At 41.7% G+C, this 23,871-nt stretch overlaps 2 protein-coding genes, 1 long non-coding RNA gene and 1 other non-coding gene across 4 annotated transcripts; 1 reads left to right on the forward strand and 3 right to left on the reverse strand.

Moving 5' to 3' along the window:
• Nucleotides 1-1,230: 1,230 nt before the first annotated feature.
• Nucleotides 1,231-4,667, reverse strand: RASL11A (RAS like family 11 member A). Its single transcript, XM_053457822.1, has 4 exons — nucleotides 4,281-4,667; nucleotides 2,831-2,887; nucleotides 2,658-2,737; nucleotides 1,231-1,906 (listed from the first exon to the last, which is right to left on the reverse strand). Exons 1-4 carry the CDS (start codon nucleotides 4,399-4,401, stop codon nucleotides 1,439-1,441), a joined length of 726 nt encoding a protein of 241 aa, XP_053313797.1. The 5' UTR covers nucleotides 4,402-4,667; the 3' UTR covers nucleotides 1,231-1,438.
• A 4,300-nt stretch (nucleotides 4,668-8,967) lies between these two features.
• Nucleotides 8,968-12,546, reverse strand: RPL21 (ribosomal protein L21). The gene is made up of 6 exons (XM_053457824.1): nucleotides 12,502-12,546; nucleotides 11,506-11,584; nucleotides 10,882-10,943; nucleotides 10,202-10,314; nucleotides 9,185-9,335; nucleotides 8,968-9,092 (listed from the first exon to the last, which is right to left on the reverse strand). Exons 2-6 carry the CDS (start codon nucleotides 11,570-11,572, stop codon nucleotides 9,003-9,005), a joined length of 483 nt encoding a protein of 160 aa, XP_053313799.1. The 5' UTR covers nucleotides 11,573-11,584; nucleotides 12,502-12,546; the 3' UTR covers nucleotides 8,968-9,002.
• LOC128476053 (small nucleolar RNA SNORA27) lies at nucleotides 10,041-10,172 on the reverse strand. The gene has a single exon (XR_008347080.1). It is a non-coding gene; the product is annotated as a small nucleolar RNA SNORA27 (small nucleolar RNA).
• Nucleotides 12,547-16,920: 4,374 nt separating the features above from the next.
• LOC128475335 (uncharacterized) lies at nucleotides 16,921-23,205 on the forward strand. The gene is made up of 3 exons (XR_008346490.1): nucleotides 16,921-17,024; nucleotides 19,362-19,441; nucleotides 23,189-23,205. It is a non-coding gene; the product is annotated as an uncharacterized LOC128475335 (long non-coding RNA).
• Nucleotides 23,206-23,871: the final 666 nt, after the last annotated feature.

Below are 23,871 nucleotides of genomic sequence, written 5' to 3' on the forward strand. Positions count from 1 at the left end.
CTCTCCATGTTGCCAGTTGAGGAGATTGTTGATTTCTGGTTGAGTAATGGTGTTGAAGGGAGCCTGAGGCTCCTTGTTACACGGCAGAGGGGATAATGTCCGTCCTGACCTGCCACCCTAGAATACATCAATACTCCTAAACTCCTATGCTGACGGTAGGATTCCAACGTACTTCTGGACCATAGGAAATGAAATTTGCATGAGGTGACAGAATATTAAAAATAATAATGCCCACAGTTTTATCTCAGATGGTCCTCCTTGAAATACAGATCTACCTATATTACACGTCAATGTGAAGACTGGACAAGATCTGGTCAGAATGGCGTTGTTCCACTCGGCTACTAAGTTATTTGTGTTACAGAGAAATGAAAGCAAGTTACGGTAGAGTCATGGTACGGTGAAAAACTTTGTGGGATCTGTCCTTGATATTATAAGAATGGATAAAAGGCCTTATTATGCACATAACACGGCAACAGAGTGGGCCGTGCATGATCTGACTAATGCTAAGGTGTGAAGGTCAGGCTTTGTGGTATTGGAAGTGGTGCGGCAGCATGCAACACGCAAGGAGAATGTGAGTGGAGTGCGAGGGAGGGAGAGCGACACAGAAGGAGCAGAAATAGGGTGGGAGCCAAGGTTTGTGTATAATATATATATATATTATCACACATCATTTAACAATGTTGCCATACATTAAAGAAAAAAACCTTTTACACTTCAATATTTTATTGATATAAAAAAAGGAAGATTTAAAAAATGTACTGTAAAGCTGGAGAGATGAAGGTTTAGAGAAACATTCTCTAATAGATGTACAGCGAGGGCAGCCCAGCTAATCAATATTATATATTTTATTAAATCTATGCCAAACCAGTTACAAATATGGCTCAGATATACACGTAGATGCTTCTAGAAGAAGTCCCCCCCCTTTGTCTGGCTATACGAAGCCACGCACCGACAGCACTGGATGGGTGCCATCTCTGACATCTGGATTATGTTGATTCCAAAAATAATTGATACAAAATCCAAGGAATGCACAAGTGAAAGAAATAGGTCTTGGCTATCGAAGTCAGTCTACATATTAACATTCCATGAAAAGTATGTCAGCCAAACTCATTAAACAGTCTAGAATACTCGGGAATAAGTCCCAAAATCATGGTAGCCCCTTAAACCTTAAAGAACCAGAGGGGTGCAGGGTTTGGAAATGGTTAAAGTCACCCTTCTCAGAATCTTCTACGTACCACATTCCTCTACAGCTGGTTTGCTGGAAAGTGCAAATGCATAAGTACAAAAACAACGTTTAAAATGGATTATTTTGACAAAGAAGGTCAAATAAAATTCAACGTTAGTAGAAACCCACCCGCTCACAAGTGCCAACGTCCATAAAAAAAATAAATTACTCTAGTAAACAAAATATTGAGTCTGCTCTGTCATTGTATGACTTCTAGGCCACCGTTGAGGAAGCTTTGACTTTTGGAGATAAAGCCTGTTTGAACCGTCTCTTTAAATCTTGCATGTTGGGCGACTTTGGTCGAGGGATAATAGAGCCTCTTCTCCTTTCTCCGGTGCTTGCAGATTGTACTTTACTGATCTCCTTACACAGATGATGGAACGTCTCACAAACGTCCTGACAGCTCTCGCTGGTCGAGATTTCCACAAAAGAGCAGCCCAGTTCATTGGCCAGCTGTATTCCAGAGTCTGATGGAACCTGCCGCACGTGGAGAAGGTCTCCTTTGTTGGCTACTATAACGATTGGAATCTTAGAGTCTGAATGCACTTTCCGGATGTGCTGGTGAAGATGACGAACGTATTCGTAGCTCTTGTGGTCTGTGATGGAGTACACAAGGAGGAAGCCTTCAGCCCACTGAACACACCTTAACGTGTCTGCAGCCGGTAGCAGATCTTCTTCCACCTGCAACCAAACCATTTACAGAACGGTTACTATTATCCCAACATACTGTAACTGTCACAAACATATAAATATATGAATATCAACAACAACAACAAAAATCCACAATATTTTACTAAGGATCAAGTAAGGTTCCTGGGGCACCAGGCCAACGACTGAAACCAACGGGCAGTGAATGCGGATCTCTGTGCATCTTAGTGAATAGATGAGAGAAAAAGACGTTGGCCAACGATTCAGCTGGTGATATAACCTCCAGTGGGGCAGATGTTCAGTGGTGCATAAGTGCCAAGGTATGATATCACATCCCAGAGGGGGCGCGTGAATGGAGATGCACTGGAAAGCACGCATCCCCTTGGCCCTACACAAGTGGGACCGTGTGTCCCAGATTTCAGCCACCCAACATGCATGAAAAATATTCAGTAGTGGGTGGATTAAAATACCATTTAGTATTACATGAAATAGTTCAGATCAACAGTATAAGAAGCCCGCTAGTATAAAATACAAAATCGATACATCTTAAAGGGAATTCAACTAAATACAAAGTCTGTGATCTAATTGGAGAGAAGATATCCATCTGCCCCTTTCCTTCCTCTCTTCTCCTCGAAGAGCTCAGACAGGTCCTATTGGCCAAAGTAAATTCAAAACCATTTGTGTAGCCAGTGGGCACCAACACAACCCAAAGAAGAAGCGTCTTCAAGAACATAGAATTATAAATATATATTTTATGGATAGATTGATTGATAGATGTACCTACCTTCATGCAGCCAGGTGTGTCTTGGATCTGCAGAGATGTCTGTTCTCCTTCAATGACTACCAGTCTGGAGTAAAGGTTTCCTGTGTGATCAGACGTATACATTTTATTTCCTGTACGATAGATTATAATATATATAGAATTTGATTTCTCGGTTCATCAGAACACTCACTCACCGGTATTGGCTTCGTAGTCGCCGATGAATCGCTTTGTAAGGAAACGGACAATCATTGCTGGAGAGGAAAAAAATAAATAAATAAATAAATAAATAAACCGGGTTGGATTTCAGTTCAGAGAAGAAAAGTTAGGAGAAAACATAACAAAATCTACGTGTTGTTAAGGTGCCATGTGGAAGCCTCCAGTTAGATCTATCAAGTCGCACAAAATTCTAAAGGCCTTTACCCTTTATATATTCAGACGCGCAAGATTGCCTTTACCCTTTAATAACTCAAGAAGATGCTATGTATTAACACAAATGGTTCTAGCAGAGGTACTTTTGGAAACCTTGACTTGTCGTTGTTTAAAGATACACTTAAGTGAGTCACCTGAATTCAAGTAGGGATATCAACCATAACATACTGGCAGCAAAACCCCTGGGATTCAGGGTCAATCCCTGGAAGTTCCCAGATATGTATATCCAAAACAGCATCTTATACAAAGTGTTATTTATAGATCACTCCTTTGGAACGTTGAGGAGTCAAACCCGGTGTCAGCAATCAGAGTCCGAGCCGGCAGACTCAGAGACTCCGAGGCATCGCTGGCTAACGTCCCGGTTACGGACACGCGGCAGATCAGTCCCACAGAGGATACAGCGCAGCCAAAGAACACCGACATCAACGCCATAGAAACAGAACGTGACCGTCGGCCGTCTAGTCTGCCCACCTTTCCCGATATAACCAATGAATCAGTCCTCGTCTCACCTGAGATCGACGACCCATCGAGCGGAGCTTCCAACAAATGCCGAAAACTGACTGCCCCAACCGGATGTACAGCAGGCGCTATATATATATATATATATATATATATATATATATATATATATATATATATATATATATATATATATATACACACATATATATACATATACACACCCTGGTATATATGTGATATTACACACATCAGCTATACTGAGAAGCAAAGCTATATGTTCCTATCATTTCTACTGGTGCTTTTATAAATAAATGGTTAATATATATATATATATATGTATATATATATATACACACACACACAGACTCCCCAGCAGATATAAAATGTTCCCAGCAATAACTGGGATGGTGTTATATGGAGATTCAAACAGGATGACACTCTCAGTAATTTCTTCATCTGTAAAAGAGACCGCTGAGGTCCCCAAAGCCTCTGTGACTTTATCTTTTTAGTAAATACTCCATCCTCTCACGGTCCTTGATCACCAATTTTACTATTCTACAGAATCACAAAACTTCCAAACCAGCGCAGGCAGCGAGTTATCGAACCAATCTCCGGGCAATGGATAAAGCACTGGACTGTTTAGTATGTTGTAAGGATGATGAGGATGCAGAGTTGGGATCTACTCGATCACCTGCATTGTTTGCCCCCCACGATACGATGACCGGGTGTTGTCACTCAAGCCGGGTCACTTACCGGTTTTCCCCACGCCGCTTGCCCCGAACACGGCTATTTTAATATCTCTGACGGTGAAGTAGTCCGCGGTCTCCGGGATGGGCGCGAGCAGGAAGTTACCGGACATGTTCGGCAGACGCATGGGAACAGAGGAGCGGATCCCAGCTCTCCGGATCACGCAGCGACACTCATCCGCCTCCCGCCGGGCACGGACCGTGTGCGTGGAGTGAGCTCTGGGGGGTGTTTGTGCCGCTCACGGTGTGTCTGACGCGGGGATGCTTGTAACGGTAATGCAGCCGCAGGTGATGTAAGTGCTGAGGTCCGCTATCAGTGACCGATCACCGGGATGCGGCGGCTGGGAACGCTCGCTGCTCGCCATGCTCCGTGGCTTTTAAAGGCTGCGCGCTGGGACTGCCTGCCGGGGCCGGGCTGCCGCCTCTCAGCCGGGAAAGGCAATGAGGGCGGCTCGGGGGGCCGGCAGCATTACGCACGGTGACGCACTGCCCGCCGCTCGTCATCACAGCTGGGAGATAGAATAGCCGGGGATCCGCTCGGGGACGAGAGGAGGGAATAGCCCTCTGGGAATACACCGCTTCCCCGGTACATTGCTGTATATGGTCTAACGACCTTGTTGATGACGTCATATTGTAACAGTGACCGGGAATGAATGTATCGGTGGAGGACCATCTCCTCCTTACAGCAGAGACCTGCAAGCACCGACCTGCCCTCAGCGCGTATTCAGGAACAAGTATTGTCATTTTATTTACTAGTATCTCATGAAAAATAAGCTCTCAAAGAATATCGTGCCCACTTATTTTAACCCCTTCTTTACTGAGGGTATTTTGTACCCCAAAACCTGAGGCATTTTTGCGATTTGTGATTTTGTGATTTTTCTTGCACCGGCACAAATTCTATATTTTTCAGGGACAGATAGAGCCTCCTTTTATTACCGTTTGTAGATGATTAGTCCCCCTAAAAAAAGGAACATGTCTGTTCCCTTTTCACCTTTAAGGATTGTTTGCACCGATTACACGCTAGAGACGGCAGGGAAACCCACCGCGTGTATTTAGCCGCATCCCCAGAATACAGAAACATCCCAGACACGCACGGGGCGGGCTACACGACACGCTTATTTCACTGCACGACAAAACACGGAATAGAGCATACTATATACTAAATACTATAAATCCGGTTTAGGGGGGGAAAAAAGATCAGCTATAACTATAGATCCACTGGCGACCTGCTGGCACGCCTTTTCTTTCTATTCTTCCACATTTGATGACAGAGTAACAGGCGGCCGCGTTAGGCTGCCTACACCATGCATTGATTGCTGCAACTACCATTTTTATATATTTGTTTTCTTTTACGGTTTTGGGGCTGCTGATCAGTCTCTGACCAATCAGCGGTCCTCACGCCACCATGAATGGAGCCTCACGTTCAGTTTAATTGCAGGCTTCCATTCATTTCCATTCCTCATGTCATTACACGGGGCTTTCAGCGGGTGGACGATGGTTCCCAAGGACTGCCTGAGATGCAGGTAATAGCCTGTAGCGGGAACCGTTGGGTAGCGGTGTGCACAGCCCTCACAGCGCTCCTTTAATCATGTTCCGAGCCATCATAGCTTTATCATATATTATAGGCACATTTTCATGACGCGGAAAACAGTAAAATAGTTCAGCCATAAACCGACAGCATTGCCTGGAGAATCAGGTCGGTGCGATGTCTGATCAGGTAAAGCCAGTTCGATAACAATAGTACCCTCCAGATCTGCAAGTAGCGGAATTTTTTTCGTGGGACTTCAGGCTTTATCAGAAAAAACATAACTTTGTGCTGCAGCAGGCATCTGTACCGACACGCATTCAACAGAACCGGTCAGGACTCACGAACTACATATATGTTAATGCTTTGGGGTAGTCGCTTAATACTGACAAACGATACAGTTACAGCCTTATCAGCACAGCTATCAAAACCCCGTTACTATGCAGGCAGGGAATTATCTACTTACGCCGACTGCGGCTAATTCAGGGAATCTTTTTACAAGACCCAGTAACGCTTCTTGTAATAATATTTGGAAACGAACTCCTGGAAGGAGGTTCTTTAGCCAAGAAGAGTAACAAATATCACCGATTCCCCAGAGAAAGCATAACAAACGACAGAAGTAACAGCGCTTTATCCCACTATAGACATTGGCATTTAATCAGAATACAGACATCCAAGCGCGCGCAGCACTGTCCGCTACACCCTCGGGACCAGAACAGACGTGTGCGAGTCCGACGTCACCCACCCGAATGTGATGTAAGCGGTTAGTTCCACGGTAGCTTCTCTGTTTATACAGAACACCGATATACCGCCCGACCGGCTTTCTTTTGCAGATGTTCACCGTCTGTACTTTAGCTCACGTTTATATTGAGCTTCAGACCCCACGCTGCAGCTTACATCCGTGTGAAGTCACTTAACATTCTCCTCCATTTTAAAGCCGTGACAATTCCCATATATTTAGAATATTCCTTCATCCATGCTTCGTGAGGCAATGTTTATGACCCCCACCTAATGCAGGTACGGTTATGTAGTAGCAGGTAAAGGAGGAAGCATGGAGAGGAGCTCACACGGGGTTAATAACTAGTTACCATTCACAAAAAACTTTCTACCAGGAGAGAAGTTAGACTTAAAGCATCCCAGTCTCGTCCCAGATGGTAAACTTAAGGAAACACATTAAGGCCATTAATTAGTAATTATGAGACTGAGCAATCTGTATATTTCATGAGCTGCGAACGCCTACATTTGGCGGTACAATAAAATCTTTACTAATGAGTTTGAAAGGCCTAGAAGGCACCCTCAGAAGGGAGAAACTGCCCCCCCTCGCTACCTCACACCCAATAAAGCCACGACAGACAATAACTGATTTTGGTTCTGCAGAAGACCCAGAATGTTTGGAATGAGTGCCATTACCAGCACAGAAACGGACCAATGCATTTAAAGTGATAACGGATCCAACAAACCGGGCCTGTTTTTTTTTTTTTAGCTGGCAGGTAATATTTAATTTGGTGTCTAACATTTGGTCTGCGAGAAAAGAAAAAAAGTCTTAAATATATTTTTATCAGAGATAACTGGAGGATTTGAGGCTATATTGAATAAGGGCGAAGCCAGAATGATGTAATAAAATACTTAATTCACAATATTTTTAGTGAATAAGAGCTACACATGCAGTTAAGGAAACAATGTCGCAATGAATAAAGATCCTGCCTATGGATTTTAATGGCAAACATAGAAAGTGACGGCAGATAAGAACCATTAAGCTCATCCAGTCTGCCCAACCTCTGAGTACTTTCCTTAGTACCTGCCCTTATCCTATATCTAGCTTGGCCTTATGCCTATCCCATGCTTGCTGAAATGTCTTTACTGTATTAACATCTACCACTTCTGCTGGAAGGCTATTCCATGCGTTCACTACCCTTTAAGTATTTAAATGTTTCTATCATATCCCCCCTGTCACGACTTTTTCCCAGGCTAAATAGGTTAAGACCCTTTAACCTGTCCTGGTAAGGTTTATCTTGTAATCCATTAACCATTTTAGTAGCCCTTCTCGGCACTTTCTCCAACATGTCTATATCCTTCTGGAGATGCGGTCTCCAAGTGAGGTCTCACCAGTGATCTGTACAACGGCATGAGCTCTTCCCTCTTTCTACTGCTAATACCTCTCGTTATACAACCAAGCATTCTGCTAGCATTACCTGCTGCTCTACCGCATTGTCTGCCTACCTTTAAATCCTCAGAAATAATCACCCCTAAATCCCTTTCCTCACACGTTGATGTTAGAACAGTATCAAATATTCTATACTCTGCCCTTGGGTTTTTATGCCACAGTTGCATGGCTTTGCATTTATCCACATTAAATGTCAGTTGCCACAGCTCTGACCATTTTTCCAGTTTACCGAGATTTGCCATTTGGCTTCTCACTCCATGATCATCCTTGTTGCAAATTTCTGCATCTTCAGCAAACAGACATACCTTTACATCAAGACCTTTTGCAATATCACTAATAAAAATATTAAAATGGGTCCAGGTACAGGTCCCTGAGGTATCCCACTGCATATACACCATTGACTACAACCCTCTGTCAGTCACTCAGCCACTCCCTAATCCATTCAACATTGGGATCTTAACTCAGATTGCAGAAGTCTTCTATGTGGGACAGTGTCAAAGGCCTTACTGAAATCCAGATACGCAATGTCTACCGCACCACCTTGATCAATTACTTTAGTCACCCAATCAAAAAAATCAATAAGATTCGTTTGGCATGATCTTCCTGAGGTAAACCCATGTTTTTGATCTTGAAACCCATGTGACTTCAGATGTTCAACAATCCTGTCCTTTTAACATTGTTTCCATTAATTTACCCACTACAGATGTAAGACTTACTGGCCTGTAGTTGCCCAACTCCTCCCTACTGCCTTTTTTGTGAAACATTGCCATGTATTCTCCTGTTGACAAGTCAGCCAAACATATTATGATGACATTGCAAATAGCCTGTAGCTTTGGATACCTTGTGACAACCAACAGGCAGTTAATTGTTTGATGTGGTGTCTAGAAACATATAGTCCCTATAATGGACTTCAGTTGGAAGACTTTTGGGCTAGAACTCCATCCTTCACACGTACCCCCCCCCAGCCCATGTGGGATAAAACAATAACGAAACGGGCAATGGCCATTTTCCGAAAAACAGAGGTCTTTAATAGAAGACAATTATGCCATGAATTCGTATGGAATTGGTTCAAGCAGCTCTGGTTCTTTGCCAAAGGTTTTAACAAAATGTGCCTCACTGGGTGGAGCGGGCTGCAAAAGAAAGAAAACAAAAGTTAATCACGAGCACTTAGAAACCCGAGAGATCTGACAGCATGCAACACGGCAGCAGAGCGATCACTCACCTGACGTTTCAGTTCCACCCAAGTTCCTTTCTCCTTGGCTTCCTTTTTCTTGTTCTCGTTCTCCTTCACACGCTGCAGGAAGCTGTCTCTGCTCTTTGAGTGGCGAATATGTTCAACGCGGACATTGATTCTCTTGGCAAGAATCTTCCCCCTATTAATAAAAAATATTTCAGATGCTTCACAATTCTACGATAGCAGAAACATCTTTAATGTGAAAGAGCCTCATCCCCATGCCCTGCAATGTGCTTCTATCACTCCTTGAGCAGGTTGATGGTTGTGCCAACAGACAGATGCGACAGGTTCAATACATAACAGATACCAGTCACTAATTAAAGACCTGGTCTCATCAAATCAGTAAGAAAGGCATCCCCTTAAAGTGGAGCCTCACCATTTTTTCTTTACTTGTAAGATAAAAAATTAGTTTGATAATTCAATTTAAATTTAAAGGTAAATGGAACAGCCTTCTGTCAGGAGAGTTAGATACAGTAACTTGTACTGTAAATTTCCACATGCATGGAATAGCGATATGGCTTTCCTGAATCTAAGACCGTAGACCGCTTAAAGCCCAAGTCTTTCCACCAGCAAAAAAAACAATGTGCAGACTAGATGGGCTAAAAGATTAACATCAAATTATGTTGTCAAATCTAATCTACATTACTGTATAAAGAACTGTATATTTCGCTCAAGAATTTCCACGGCTCCTACCTCAAAGTTTGTGTCCCGAACCCCCACAGAATGTATGCTTAGATATCTACTTAAGTAAACCCACAGATCAATACATTTTGCTCATCGTAATTTGCAGATGTTTTCCTTTTTGGAAACACATATACAGATACACGGCACTAGTTATTTGAAGAAATGTTTCCTCTGACAGGACACAAGTCAAATATATGCAGTATTTGCTTGGGTTTTAAGAAGAGTTTCATATAGCCCTCCTGAATGGCCATTATAGACACAGAATTCTATATGGTAAAGTGAAAGGGCTTTTACATTGTCAGGGTATGGAGCGGCACTTACTTGATCTGCTTGTTTACAATAATTCCTACAGCATGCTGAGTGACATTGTAAATCCTTCCAGTCTTGCCGTGGTAGCACTTGTGGGGCATGCCTTTTTGAATTGTGCCCATACCCTAAAGAAGCATTTTACAAGGAAATTTAGTTTATTCATCAAGTAACCATTTTCAATATGGATATGCAAACACCCCGTAGCACCATAAACCCTGTTAACCACAAATCAGGCATGACAGACAGATCTAAAAGAAAGCCTTTTTGTAAGTCGTTTAGAAAATGCTCTCAGAACCGGTGAAATGATTGACTCATATTTACTGACGTAAATAGTTAGGAGATATATCATCATCGAGCATTTAACAGCACTGCGTGGCAATGCGAACTGGTAAACGTGGTCTAGGCAAAGCTTTTATTACGAATAATTCACAGGCTGGTAAAAAAAAAAAAAAAACACTAGTGGAAAATAGAAATTGGCCTCTATAGCATGTTAGCATTTCTACAGCATATAGCAGCCTATACGACGCCATCACATTTGCTGTTATGTTATCTGTTCCCGAGATGCATCCCAGAATGCCGTTCAACCCCCCCCCCAGCTAATAAGACAAAGCGAGCTCATTGCCATATCAGGCTTTTCAGTGCCATTGGTAAAGTACAGGAGAGGGGTTTGCCAATTATCTTATAGCCATTACCTTTATGTCCACAATATCACCCTTCTTGTAGGTGCGCATGTATGTAGAGAGAGGAACAACACCTAAGAGACACCAAATGAAAATAGTTAAGCGTTTACAAGCAGTGATTGTTTCTTGTCCATTTATTGTAATAACTTGCGCAAATCAGCAATGTCTGGGGGAGACTATAGGGAATGTACTAATCTGTACTATGTTAATGAATGGAAATGTTAATTTACAGGGGAATCTCCGCTGCCAGACAGCTCTAACGCCGGCTTGCATGACAGAACGACCGCTCTAACACCCAACACAAACTGGCAAGTGGCAGAAAATACTGAGATGCCAAATTTGATTTCCCATATCACTTGAATCTTTCAACTAATCGCACCAGTTCCCCGCTGACCCTTATGGTATTGCTGCCCCTCTAAAGGATGATTAAAGCAAATTCCCTGGTCGGTTTTACAGATTAACTATAATAACGTCAGAAGGCAAAGCCACAGATTACGCGAATGAAAATAAGGTATACGACTGCGCTACAGACATGACAGCTATAAAAATTTACAGTTATTGGGTTTAAGCAAAGAAAAAAAACTGGGATGTAGCAGATCAGTTCCCGGCTGCTGACAGCCAGCAAGGTGGACTTACCATGTTTACGGAAGGGTCTGGAGAACATATAACGGGTTCCTCGCCTTTTTCCTCTTGTGTTAGTCATGTTTGCGGTTCACTATAAAAGAATAAAGAGTCCTCAGCAAGCTTGCATTTACATCGACTAGTCACAAAACACACAGCGCATGTCACCGTACAGCCAACACGGCAGCCCACACAATGCTGTACTACACGCTTACTGTACACGCCATAATCACACAGCTATAATCAGCACCCATATCTACCCACTGTAGCTTCATATCTGATAAATGCGGTGCACAAAAGGTTAATTAAATATACATGCACCTTTCCGATCACGTTCCAATGGTATATAGAACTTGGGTAACCTAAACTCTTAACATGAAGCCGTAACGAACACCCCCGGTATGCCATGCGTGCCTAGACTGCAAACACAACCAAAGCCGCATCCAAACCCGGACGACAGGGCTAGAAGCAGCTCCTTCAGATTTAGGCCGCTATACACTCCTTCCATACACAGCCCATTACGGACTAAGGAGAAAAGCATCCATAAGCACTACTCCAGACAAGCAAGCGGACCATCGGTAACGATGCCGCTACCTAGAAAGGAAGTTCGGTGGTAACCTGGACACGTAAGGATGTCTACAACTTTACGTCATTTAATAAAAATGTTACCCTGAAAAAGCATTATGGCCCTAAAATCACACGCCAGTCACCTGACATGTGTATTTGCATAGAATTAATGCATCGCCAGAACATAAAAGGCCGCTCAGGTAGGGAATACATGACAGTCTCCTGGCAGGACAGAGGCCGTCTTCCCATACAGGGCCCAGACACATTATACCAATCCGATTAATAGCCCTCCGGTTAAGAATTCGCCTACATTTCCCCACCAAAGCCAAGCTGGCAGTCACGGTAACATTCCCCGTCACACAAAGGCACTTTTCACCGCGAATGTGCGGAGAAAATCCTAGATTTTTAGCGCATAACGCGGAGCTCGAGATCTCATGCGGCTACCTGCAAGATGGCGGGTCCGGCGGAAAGGGGGAGTAAAAGCTCCGCCTCCCCTTACATGAAGCCCGTGCGTCTGTCCCACGCACTGCCTGACTGGAGACGGTAACTAAAAATACATTTATAAACTAACTGTCGGCAGTGTAAAGACGCCGGTATCATATTCAGCGGTGAAATTACATTTCCACAAATCCGATAAAACTTTAGTAACCACGTAGGCGGATAAAAAGGCCAACTAATAGAGGACCCACTCAATGGGAGACCATAGCATTGGCTACGCTGTGTTGAGCTTGTTGTAGAGCATCATGGGACTTGTAGTTATCATGCGCGGTGTTGTCGCTACACTTCATGAAAGCAAAGTTCTCAAGCGGATTATAACATAACGTTGCATTTCAGGGTTTTGGTCAGTGAGTCTGGGCATGCGTACTAGGTTTCCTTTTTTAAGGGGTACGCATCTTTAGACCTTCCTGGCATTGTTTTACCCGATGATTTTGCTATTTTTTTAGTCGCCTGGAATGGTTAGTGTGTGTGAGTGTATGTAAGTGATAATAATGTTTATAAACACAAATGTAGCATAAATATAAACTATGTCAATAAAATACATTATTAATTATATAATAATAATTGCCCACCTTTTTACTTGGTTGAACACTAAAGCGCAACTTTAATGTTTTTTGTGCACGTGCAGAAATTGGCGACTGAAAAGTCCCTTGGCCCTCGAGGAAAAAAAATAGAATTTGACATCAGATAAGACCCATCTAATCTGCCTATTTTTTTACTTTATTGACCTCTACTACTTCTAATGGGAGTCTATTCCACTAATGTAAAGTAAGCAGCATGATAAACAGCTATTAGTACATTATCTTCCGGTATTTCATACCTTCCACATCCCCAATGGCAAAAGATGTTGCTTTTTGCTTGTTTGTTTGTTCTAGGAGTTTGATTAGAGGTGCAGATATTGGCAGGGCTATACTGGAGCGGTCACTGGTCATATACTTATGACCTTTATATATAGCTTTCTATACTTCCTATAGCATTAACCACCTTCCAATGCTAACCCCACTGGACCTTTCTGCTGCTTTTCACACTGTGGGCCACCCCTTTCTCCTCCAAGCTCCTCACAATCCTGGTCTCTCCTGTTTCACATCCTAGCTTTCTGATCGTACCTTCAGCATCTCCCTCTCCAGTAACACTACCTCTCCCCTTTCCCTCTTAGTTTGTCTACCCCAAGACTCAGTTCTAGGACCCCTTCTGTTCTCCCTTTACACAACCTCGCTGGGCAAACAAATCTCAACCTTTTGGCGTTCAATACCACCTGTATGCCGATGGCACCCTGACCTACCAATCCTCTCCAGATTGCTTTCCTTCCATCTTAGATCGTGTAACTAATTGCCTTGCCTCTGTCTCTAATTGGATATCTGCACCATTCTGTAATCTCTCAGAAGCGGAGCTTGTTATTTTCCTCCCTCCAAAACTAACATTCTCTCATCAGTGTCCCTCGATGTCAATGGTTCAATCATCTCCCTATCCCCTCACGCTCGCTGCCTTGGTGTTATCCTTAATTCTGATCTCTCATTCACCCCCCATATCCAGTCTGTTTCATCTAAAAATATATGGCCCGCATTCATCCCTTCTTAACACAATATGCCACTGACTTTTGTCTATACCAGTGGTTCTCAACCTTCCTAATGCCGCAACCCTTTAATACAGTTCCTAATGTTGTGGTGACCCCAACCATAAAATTATGTAATTATATATTGTGAAATATGTGTTTTCTGATGGTCTTAGGCGATCCCTGTGAAAGGGTCGTTCGACCCCCAAAGGGGTCGCGACCCACAGGTTGAGAACCGCTGGTCTATACCCTCATTAACTTCCGCCTTGACTAATGTAACTCTGTCTTAGCTGGTCTCCCTCATACCAGTCTCACCCCCCTACAACCCACCGTGAATGCTGCTGCCAGACCTATCTTCCTTACCAATCCCGGAGCTCTCCCATCTCTCAGTCCCTACACTGGCTACATGTGCGCATCAGTATACATTTCAAAATCCTGACTTGTACGTTCATACCTACCTCCCATCACTCATCTCCAAGTACATTCCCACCCCGTCTATCCCCCCATCCGATCTGTCTCCAACGACATCCATCTGTCCCGTGCTCTGATTTCTAGTTCTTGCAAGATTTCTCAAGGGCGGCCCCATCCTCTGGAATACCCTCTCTGGTGTATATTTCTTTCCCCCAGTCTTTGGGTTTTTTTAAAACCCCCCCAGAACCTCTTCTTTAAGGACCCCTGCAAACTTACACTTTAATAACCTTCTTTCCTCTTTAGCTCAACGTTCCTCGTCCCTCTCATGTCTTCAGACAATACTTATACTACAGTAGTGTGACTTTTACCTCTTGTGTAATACACCCTAACTCCCTCTAGATTATAAATTGTTTTAATGAGGACCCTCCATACCTCTTGTTTCTGTAAGTCAAATTGTTATTTTATATACTACTTGATGTGTTCTGTCTACCCATTGTACAGCTCTGCGCAAACTGATGGCGTTATATAAAACAATAAATAATAAACTTTAAATAATAAACAATAAATAATAAACTTTATATTGGCAATTGTCATACTTAAAGAAGCAGTAATGTCTTTAGTTATAAGAGTGATATTCCGCTTAACCTCTTTAAACCTTCATGATGTTCTGTGCTGTCATGAAAAACAACCTATATTGATGACATAGAATGCCAGGTTCCCAGAAAGCCAGACCAAGCCTGGTTACACAAAATGTGTGTTGTGCTGCAAGAGAGTTGTAGCCCCCTTCTAACCACACTCCAGTGCTGCTTAGCATCAAAATAAATGGCCAGAATCACACTTCAGAAATCTTGATATGCTTTTCACTTTACCTGGTAGATTGTATTGAGAGGATCATTTTATATTGTTCCAGAAAAAAAATTGGGTTAAAATCCAATTCCCAATCTGAGAGTTATTGTATTTTGGTTTTAAATTATATATTATATACACACTTTAGCATATTTGCATTGAATATAGGCATATTCACTTTATAAATGATGATGTCCACACACACTGGGTCACCCGGATCGCTGCTCCTAAGTCCTTCAAGCCATCTCTGTGTAGAGCAAACGGTTCTACAACTTTGGGATAGAATGTCCTTAACCCCACCATCTCTGAACGTGCAACACGTCAAACCTTGAAGCAGATGGGCTACAGCAGAAGACCACCCTGGGTGCCACTCCTGTCAGCTAAAAACAGGAAACAGGGGGTACAATTCGCACAGGCTCACCAAAATTGGATAATGGAAGACTGAAAGAACGTCTGATGAGTCTCGATACTAGCTGCAACATTCATATGGTAGAGTCAGACTTTGGCATAAACAACATGAAAGCACGGATCCATCCTGCCTTGTACCGTATCAACGGTTCAGGTTGGTGGTTGTAGTGTAATGGTGTGGGGGACATTTTCTTGGCACACTTTGGGCCCCTTAGTACCAATTGAGCCTACCTGAGTATCGTTGCTGACCATCACAAACCTCATATCATCTCAAACTGGTTTCTTGAACATGACAATGAGTTCACTGAACTCCAACGGCCTCCACAGTCACCAGATCTCAATCCAGTAGAGCACCTTTGGGATGCGGTGGACGGGAGATTCACATCATGGATGTGCAGCCGACAAATCTGCAGCAACTGCGCGATGCCATCATCTCTATATGGACCAAAATCTCTGAGGAATGTTTCCAGCACCTTGTAGAAAGTATGCAACAAAGAATTAATGCAGTTCTGAAGGCAAAAGGGGGTCCAATCCTGTACTAGCAAGGTGTACCTAATAAAGTGGGCAGTGAGTGTGTATTTACATATATATATATATATATATGTGTGTGTGTGTGTGTGTATGTGTATATATGTGCGTGTGTGTGTGCAGAAGACATCTACAAGCTAAGTAGAAGGGTTGCTAAGTGCGTATGATGTATGATAAGTGCGTATGATGTATGAAAAGTGCGTATGATGTATGAAAAGTGCGTATGATGTATGAAAAGTGCGTATGATGTATGAAAGTGCGTATGATGTATGAAAAGTGCGTATGATGTATGAAAGTGCGTATGATGTATGAAGGTGTATGATGGCTGGAATGCCTGTTTAAGGTTAATGTAACTGATCCACTAAAAGGTCTTGGGAAGCAGCAGTGGCCAGGACAGCCAGCGCTCACTGTGTAAGGACGTTTGGCAGCTATGTTTCTTTATTGCCCTTTTTCCATCAATAACATGCATTTCCCCATACGGTGCTGCCCACATCGATCTTAGGTCAATCACAGCTAGTGTGGAACTCGAGTTGGCTAAGGATAATGAGAGTTCTAGTTCAGATTTGGAGCTGCCATGTGACCTCGGTAGCGCGTGTGGTCAGCCCCCTGGCTGCCTATGGGGCGTAGTGAGTGACAGGTGTGGGGCCGCTGGGAGCGCGCTTTTTGCGGATACTCCGGGTGGGTGCTGTCGGTGGGTCACAGTCTAGGAGGACGAGCGGGGCCGGTAACTTCCACTGTTTTTTCTTTCGGGGCTGATAAGTGTGACCGCTACACCCGTGGCGGCGCTGTATGGCAGGAAAGGCCGCGGATCAAGTGCGGCCTTCACGGTGACAGCTGAGTGATTTGTACGGAAATAAACTTACAAGGGGAGAGTGTGTGTATCGGTGCGCGGATCGGATTTAGGTTTGTTACATCGTGAGCAATAGGGGATTTTACAAACTTTATTTGCACTATGTGTATATATATATATATATATATATATATATATATATATATATATATATATATATATATATATATATATATACACACACACACACACATTATGCATATATGTGTAGATGCATAGGATGTATTTATGTTCACTGTAGCTGTACATGGTGTATCTCCATTGTAGACTTATAGGGTGTATTTATATGCACTGTAGCTGTATAGGGTGTGTTTATATGCGCTGTAGCTGCATAGGGTGAATATTTATATGCACTGTACCTGTATAGGGTGTATTTTTATTTGCACTGTAGCTGTACAGGTTGTATTTATATGTACTGTAGCTATACAGGGTGTGTTTATATGTACTGTAGCTGTATAGGTTGTATTTATATGCACTGTAGCTGTACAGGTTGTATTTACATGCACTGTGGCTGTATAGGGTGTATTTATATGCACTGTAGCTGTATAGGGTGTATTTATATGCACTGTGGCTGTATAGGGTTTATTTATATGCACTGTAGCTGTATAGGGTGTATTTATATGCACTGTAGCTGTATAGGGTGTATTTATATTCACTGTAGCTGTATAGGGTGTATTTATATGCACTGTAGCTGTATAGGGTGTATTTATATGCACTGTGGCTGTATAGGGTGTATTTATATGCACTGTAGCTGTATAGGGTGTATTTATATGCACTGTAGCTGTATAGGGTGTATTTATATACACTGTAGCTGTATAGGGTGTATTTATATGCAATGTGGCTGCATAGGGTATATTTTATATGCACTGTAGCTGCATAGGGTATATTTTATATGCACTGCAGCTGTATAGGGTGAATATTTATATGCACTGGAGCTGTATAGGGTGTATTTATATGCACTGTGGCTGCATAGGGTGAATATTTATATGCACTGTGGCTGCATAGGTTGTATTTATATGCACTGCAGCTGTATAGGGTGTATTTATCTTTGCATGGTATGGCCATGGATCTATCTTTAAAATATAGCCCGTGGCAGCCTTTGTCTCCTTAAATGATGGTTAATAAGCTGATGTAGTGTTGTGGAAGGCTTATATTATGCAAACACTACCCTACAAGATGTCATCCAGTGATTGATTCAGTATACATTACACTTATAGGCACATATTGTGTATAGGTAATGTGATGTGTGATGACAAAACTCTAAAATGAAAAGGGCAGGAATCAAAATTTGCTGTTTGAAAACAATGGACCAAAAACAAAACAAAAAAAATTTGTCCGAATCGTTTTTCGTCCATGTGCACAAGTCTACCCTCTAGTATGCCCAGCGAATACAGCTTAGTAGAACTGTACATTTTATTATTTCCTCTGATGGTTTAATCAAAGACAACACACAAACTTTAGAGGCGTTTTCAGTTTCTACGGCAACAACCTATCTCGCCTGCTGTTGTGTCTCACAGAATTTAAGAAGAGTAGGTTGAATGCTGCCTAGAATGCAAAGACTACAATACACCATTTCCCTCAGGCTTAATGTGATCGGCTTCATCTGCAAAGAACACAGTTGGCCATTTATAACATACTCTTGATGCAGATCCCCAACCTTTTCTTTAACGAGTATTACCGTATTTGCTCAATTATAAGACAAGGTTTTTTTCAGATGCTCTGAAAAATAGCCCTCGTCTTATAATCGGGGTCGTCTTATAATCGGACCTCAAATGAGGTCTGACTAAGATCCAGATCCAACGCAGCGCAGGGAGGCAGAGTGGCATATAGGGGGTATAAGGCATATCAGGGAGGAGAGTGGCAAGCCTAATAAGTATGCAAAATAGTTTTCGAATAGATATCAAACTCATTGTTGTATACATGATGACCATACCTGGGAACTCTCCGGGTGATCGCTGGTCCTCCGGGTCACGGGAGTGGGGTCTTGACACGTCCCACTCCCCGCCCATTTTTCCTGTAAATGGGGGTGTTTCCCGTTGCCGCCAGCGGGAACTCCCCCGACGTCAGCAGGACCGCCCGCTGATGTCAGTGTGCAGTCCTGGCCGCATCCCGCAAGGGAAGGCTCCAGGTAGCCAGAGCCCAGAAGTTCCCAGGTATGATGATGATGACCCTTGGACAAAGGTAATGAAGTATTTTCTTTGATGCCTACAGAAATATTTGCTTCGAAGAAGAATGTGAGTCTGCTTTTTGTTTGAAAGACTTCTGCAGTTGTCACAAACCGCATTGAACAGGTAAGTCAAGTTATCATGACTTGTTTTGGTGATTTTGGCAAAAGTAAGGAAATCTTCAAATCGGCACATAAGCAGATAATTCGATACGGTCATATAGTGTGTTACATTTTCAGGTGCTTTTGATTTACTTTAGTAAATTGGCGACGTCTCTACTTAAAGGAAACACTGTACAGTAAGTGCAGGGAGCTGTATTTAAAGAGGCAGTTCCAGTGTCTTATAACAATATTCTGGCCCGGACTGGCACACCAAACGAATGTCTGGTGGGCTGCTGGCCTATATTGACCTTTATTGCTCCATACGCCCCGTAAAAACAGAACATTTAAGCTTGTCATCCCCAGTCCAGCCCTGGCAGAGTTGAATAGTTTTCATTTTAAAATGCTCCTTATTATGCTTACTTAGTTTGCCGGATAACAATATCAGTGCCCTGAGATCTATTCCTTCCGGGAAGATCTACCTATTCTTATCAGTCAAGTAAATGTACTGTGAGGATACAGGGAAATAAACTAAACTAAGGCATCTGTATCAGTGGAGTTAGTGAAACTATGCTACACTGTTTGTTCAATAAACAATTCTAGCTGTATGTTAGTAATGGAATTTATTACTCTACAGGCAAATCCTTCTGTTTGCCCGGTAAAACAAATAACACAAACAACAAACAAATAAAAAAAAAAAAACTTTCCTAAGAAACATGAATTGAAAATTGTATCATCAAAACCTTTTCTATTATGAGAACTCCCACCCAGCTAATGTGTTGATGATATACACAATAGGTCTGATTTAATGATCCAATGACCTTAATGGTTGTAAATAATCCGCGGTTTGTGATTCAATGACTTGTCATTACTTTACTGATAGGATGGTAAATAGGTAGAGCAGTCTCCGAGCGGTGATAGAGACTAATACGGTGAGAGAATTTAAACGTGAACGGGATAGGCATATGTCTGTCCTGAATCTAAGAGACTGATTCAGGTTTCAGTCTTTAAAGCTGGAAAAGCAGACAGGCTTGATGGGCTGAATGGTTCTTATCTACTGTCAAATTCTACGTTCTTAGACAACATCTGCTAGCAATGCTACAATGAAAACGTTAATAATCATTAATAATAATGACACTAACTCACAGCACATACACAGAGCTTAAATCCACTTTAGCACTGACAAATTAGCCCATTGGCAGGATAAATTGAACAGGCATTGATATTGTTTTACAACATAGAATAGTGAAGTGCACGGCTTCGTAACTGAATTTAATACTGATTATTATTATTAATACATTCACTGACAGTGAGTATACCAGGTAGCAGATGAGTTTGATCCATACGGAGTTTGATCCAGATTTGTTTTTAAGTGCAAGCTCCTCTAACCCCTTAAGGACCGGGCTCATTTTTCGTTTTGTACCCTGTGGGACCGCAGCTGTTTTGACACTTTTGTGGTGCTTGTGTTCAGCTGTAATTTTCTCCTCACCCATTTAGTGTACCCACATAAGTTATATATTGTTTTTTTCAGGACAAGATGGGCTTTCTTCGGATACCATTATTTTGATCGTATCATCTTATTTACTATAAAAAAAAATAAAAAAAACATGGTGAAAAATTGAAAAAAAACACATTTTATGACTTTTATTTGAAAAATCTTTTACTCACCTAAAAAAGCAAGTAAAAAAACTAGCTAAATAGATTCTACTACTTGTCCTGAGTTTAGAAATACCCAATGTTTTTATGTTTTTTTGCTGTTTTTTGTAAGTTATAGGGCAATAAGTACAAGCAGTGTTTTATGATTTCCAAATCTTTTTTAACAAATCTGGTCAGTCTGCCTCCATCTCCTCTTTGGAAGATCTTTGAAGCCGGTTAACTCAATTTAACCCCCTCAAACCATATATTTTTGAAAACTAGACACCCCAGGGTATTCCAAATGCTGTTATTTTAACCCTTTCCATGCACCAATTATAGAACTACACTTTGTCAAACTTTGTAATAGTAATTTTTTTTATTTTTTTTTTCACACAAATTGTACTTTAGTTATAGATATACAGGTCCTGATATATGTCACTATCAAACAACACCCCAATGTGTGTTCAGGAACATCTCCTGAGTACAGCGATACCCCACATGCATGGGTTTGTCAGATTGTTTGGCTGGTAAAAGACTACTTTTGGGGCATGCGTAATCCAGGTGGTCATTTGGTCATTCTGCCTCCATCTCCTCTTTGGAATATCTTTGAAGCGGGTTAACTCAATTTAACCCATTCAAACCATATATTTTTGAAAACTAGACACCCCAGGGTATTCCAAATGCTGTTATTTTAACCCTTTCCATGCACCAATTATAGAACTACACTTTGTCAAACTTTGTAATAGTATTTTATTTTTATTTTTTTTCCACACAAATTGTACTTTAGTTATAGATATACAGGTTCTGGTATATGTCACTGTCAAACAACCCCCCAATATGTGTTCAGGAACATCTCCTGAGTGCAGTGATACCCGACATGCATGGGTTTGTCGGGTTGTTTGAGATTTAAAATGCCACATTTGGGAAGTGCGCTTTTTTTCTCCATTTTGGTCAGTCTGTACCTATGCCCTATCTTTGAGCTTGGCCACTCCAATTTACCCCATCAGCCATTTTTTTTTTATATATTAGACACCCCTTGGGTATTTGAAGTGCTTTTATTTTAACTCTTTGTTGAGATTTTTGAGAAATTTTAGCACTTGCTCAAAATAATAAACTTTATTTTTTTATTTTATTTTATTTTTTTAATACTTTTTTTATATTTTTTTTACACATTTTGCAATGTACTGGATGGTTCATCTAGTGACATCACTGCATAATTATTTTTAAATGTTAGCACATTTTTTTTAAAATTTTTTTTTCCATTTTTTATTTTTTTTATTTTTTTTTAATATTTTACTAATCACATAGTGATTAGAAAGCTGGGTTCCATTGACTTGCATGGTTGAATGCAGTACCTGTATTCAACCTGCAAGTGGAGCCAGAGTTCTCTAGAGGGTCTGGAGACCGTCTAGCTAACTCTTTCATCTTTATTGTTTATTTTCCGGAGCGGTCACAGCCCATCCAAAGGTAAGTGTTTGGTGTCGCTGGATGCCTCCTGATCGAGGCATTCCAGCGACACCATTAAAGTTTAGGAGGCGATCGTCGATCGCCTCCTAAACGCTTTTAAAACGGGCGTCCGCCGCCATACAATGTATGGTGGCTGTTGACGCCCCGGGGAGGGGCCAGATATGGCCCCAGATGCCGATCTCGGCGTTACTGAATGCCTCGACATCGAGGCATTACAGTAATGCCGTTTAAGCGAAGAAAGTGATCGTTGATCACTTTCTAAGCTTATTTAATTTTATGACGGTTCAGGACCGTCAAAGGTCATTTAGCGACCTTCATGTCATGACGGTCCTGAACCGGCAAAGGTCGCGAAGGGGCTAAACATCCCCATGCAGACTATGAAAAGTACATGTAAGAGTTCTCTTAATGCCATCTATCAAGTTAAGCCTTGAGCTAAATGTAAATAAAATGGTTAATAGAAGCCCAAGCAAAGAAAAATTTACTAGTATTTTACTCCATATTACGTGTTAAGAAACATTAGATATTGGGTATAAAATCAAGGTATGCTTTGTTGAGTATTTATGAAGCTTTCTTGAAACCTGTTTTTCTTGCATTAGTTTCATTGATTTAATAAAGAGAAAGCTAAATGCATATTTTCTAATTCAAGTGCTTGAACTTTCTCTTTGTTTTGCAGAATGTCTGGTTTTCACCAGCTGTGTGATGAAGTCCAAGCGTTTTGTAGAAACAAGGTTTAATATAAAACAAAAAGATAAAATGCTAAAGATGGGGTAGATATTAACACAAAAGGCCTATTGAATAGACAGCTATCAATGTTACTGTTCAAGAGTATGTCAAGGCCAGGTTGTATTGCTAACTTATGTTATGGTCTGTCAACAACATTGTAAAGACCAGGGGGCATAGACATTCGCAATCCTTGATCTGACTAGCCCCTTTCTTCTCTGCCTTACCTGCCATAGACCTCTTCTAGGGATGATGCGCCTTAAGCATGATAGCTGATACTTACTTTTAATATGATATGATGTTCCTCTTTCAAATTCATGGAGGGTGTTCTGCTGAATGCCTTCAAATGCATTTGCCCCCCCCCATCCCCCAGCTTGCTGGCGGTCATATCTCCTGATAAATGTGAAAATTACCGCCAGTCAGTTCCATCTCTATGCATTTAAAAGGCATGAGGGGATAGGGAACTGCAGCTTCTCCCAATGGTAAGTACATTTATTATATTTTTTTAGGTTTGAAGAATGCATAGAAAAGTACTTTCATATGCATTCATTATTCAGGGGACTCTGGAGCGTCTGTTTAATTTACATTAAAATTTAATTTATTAAAAGAATCAATTTTAAATGAATAGCTAAGTTG

The sequence above is a fragment of the Spea bombifrons genome, chromosome 2 (genome assembly GCF_027358695.1).
Source record: "Spea bombifrons isolate aSpeBom1 chromosome 2, aSpeBom1.2.pri, whole genome shotgun sequence".
In the NCBI taxonomy this organism is placed as follows: domain Eukaryota; kingdom Metazoa; phylum Chordata; class Amphibia; order Anura; family Pelobatidae; genus Spea; species Spea bombifrons.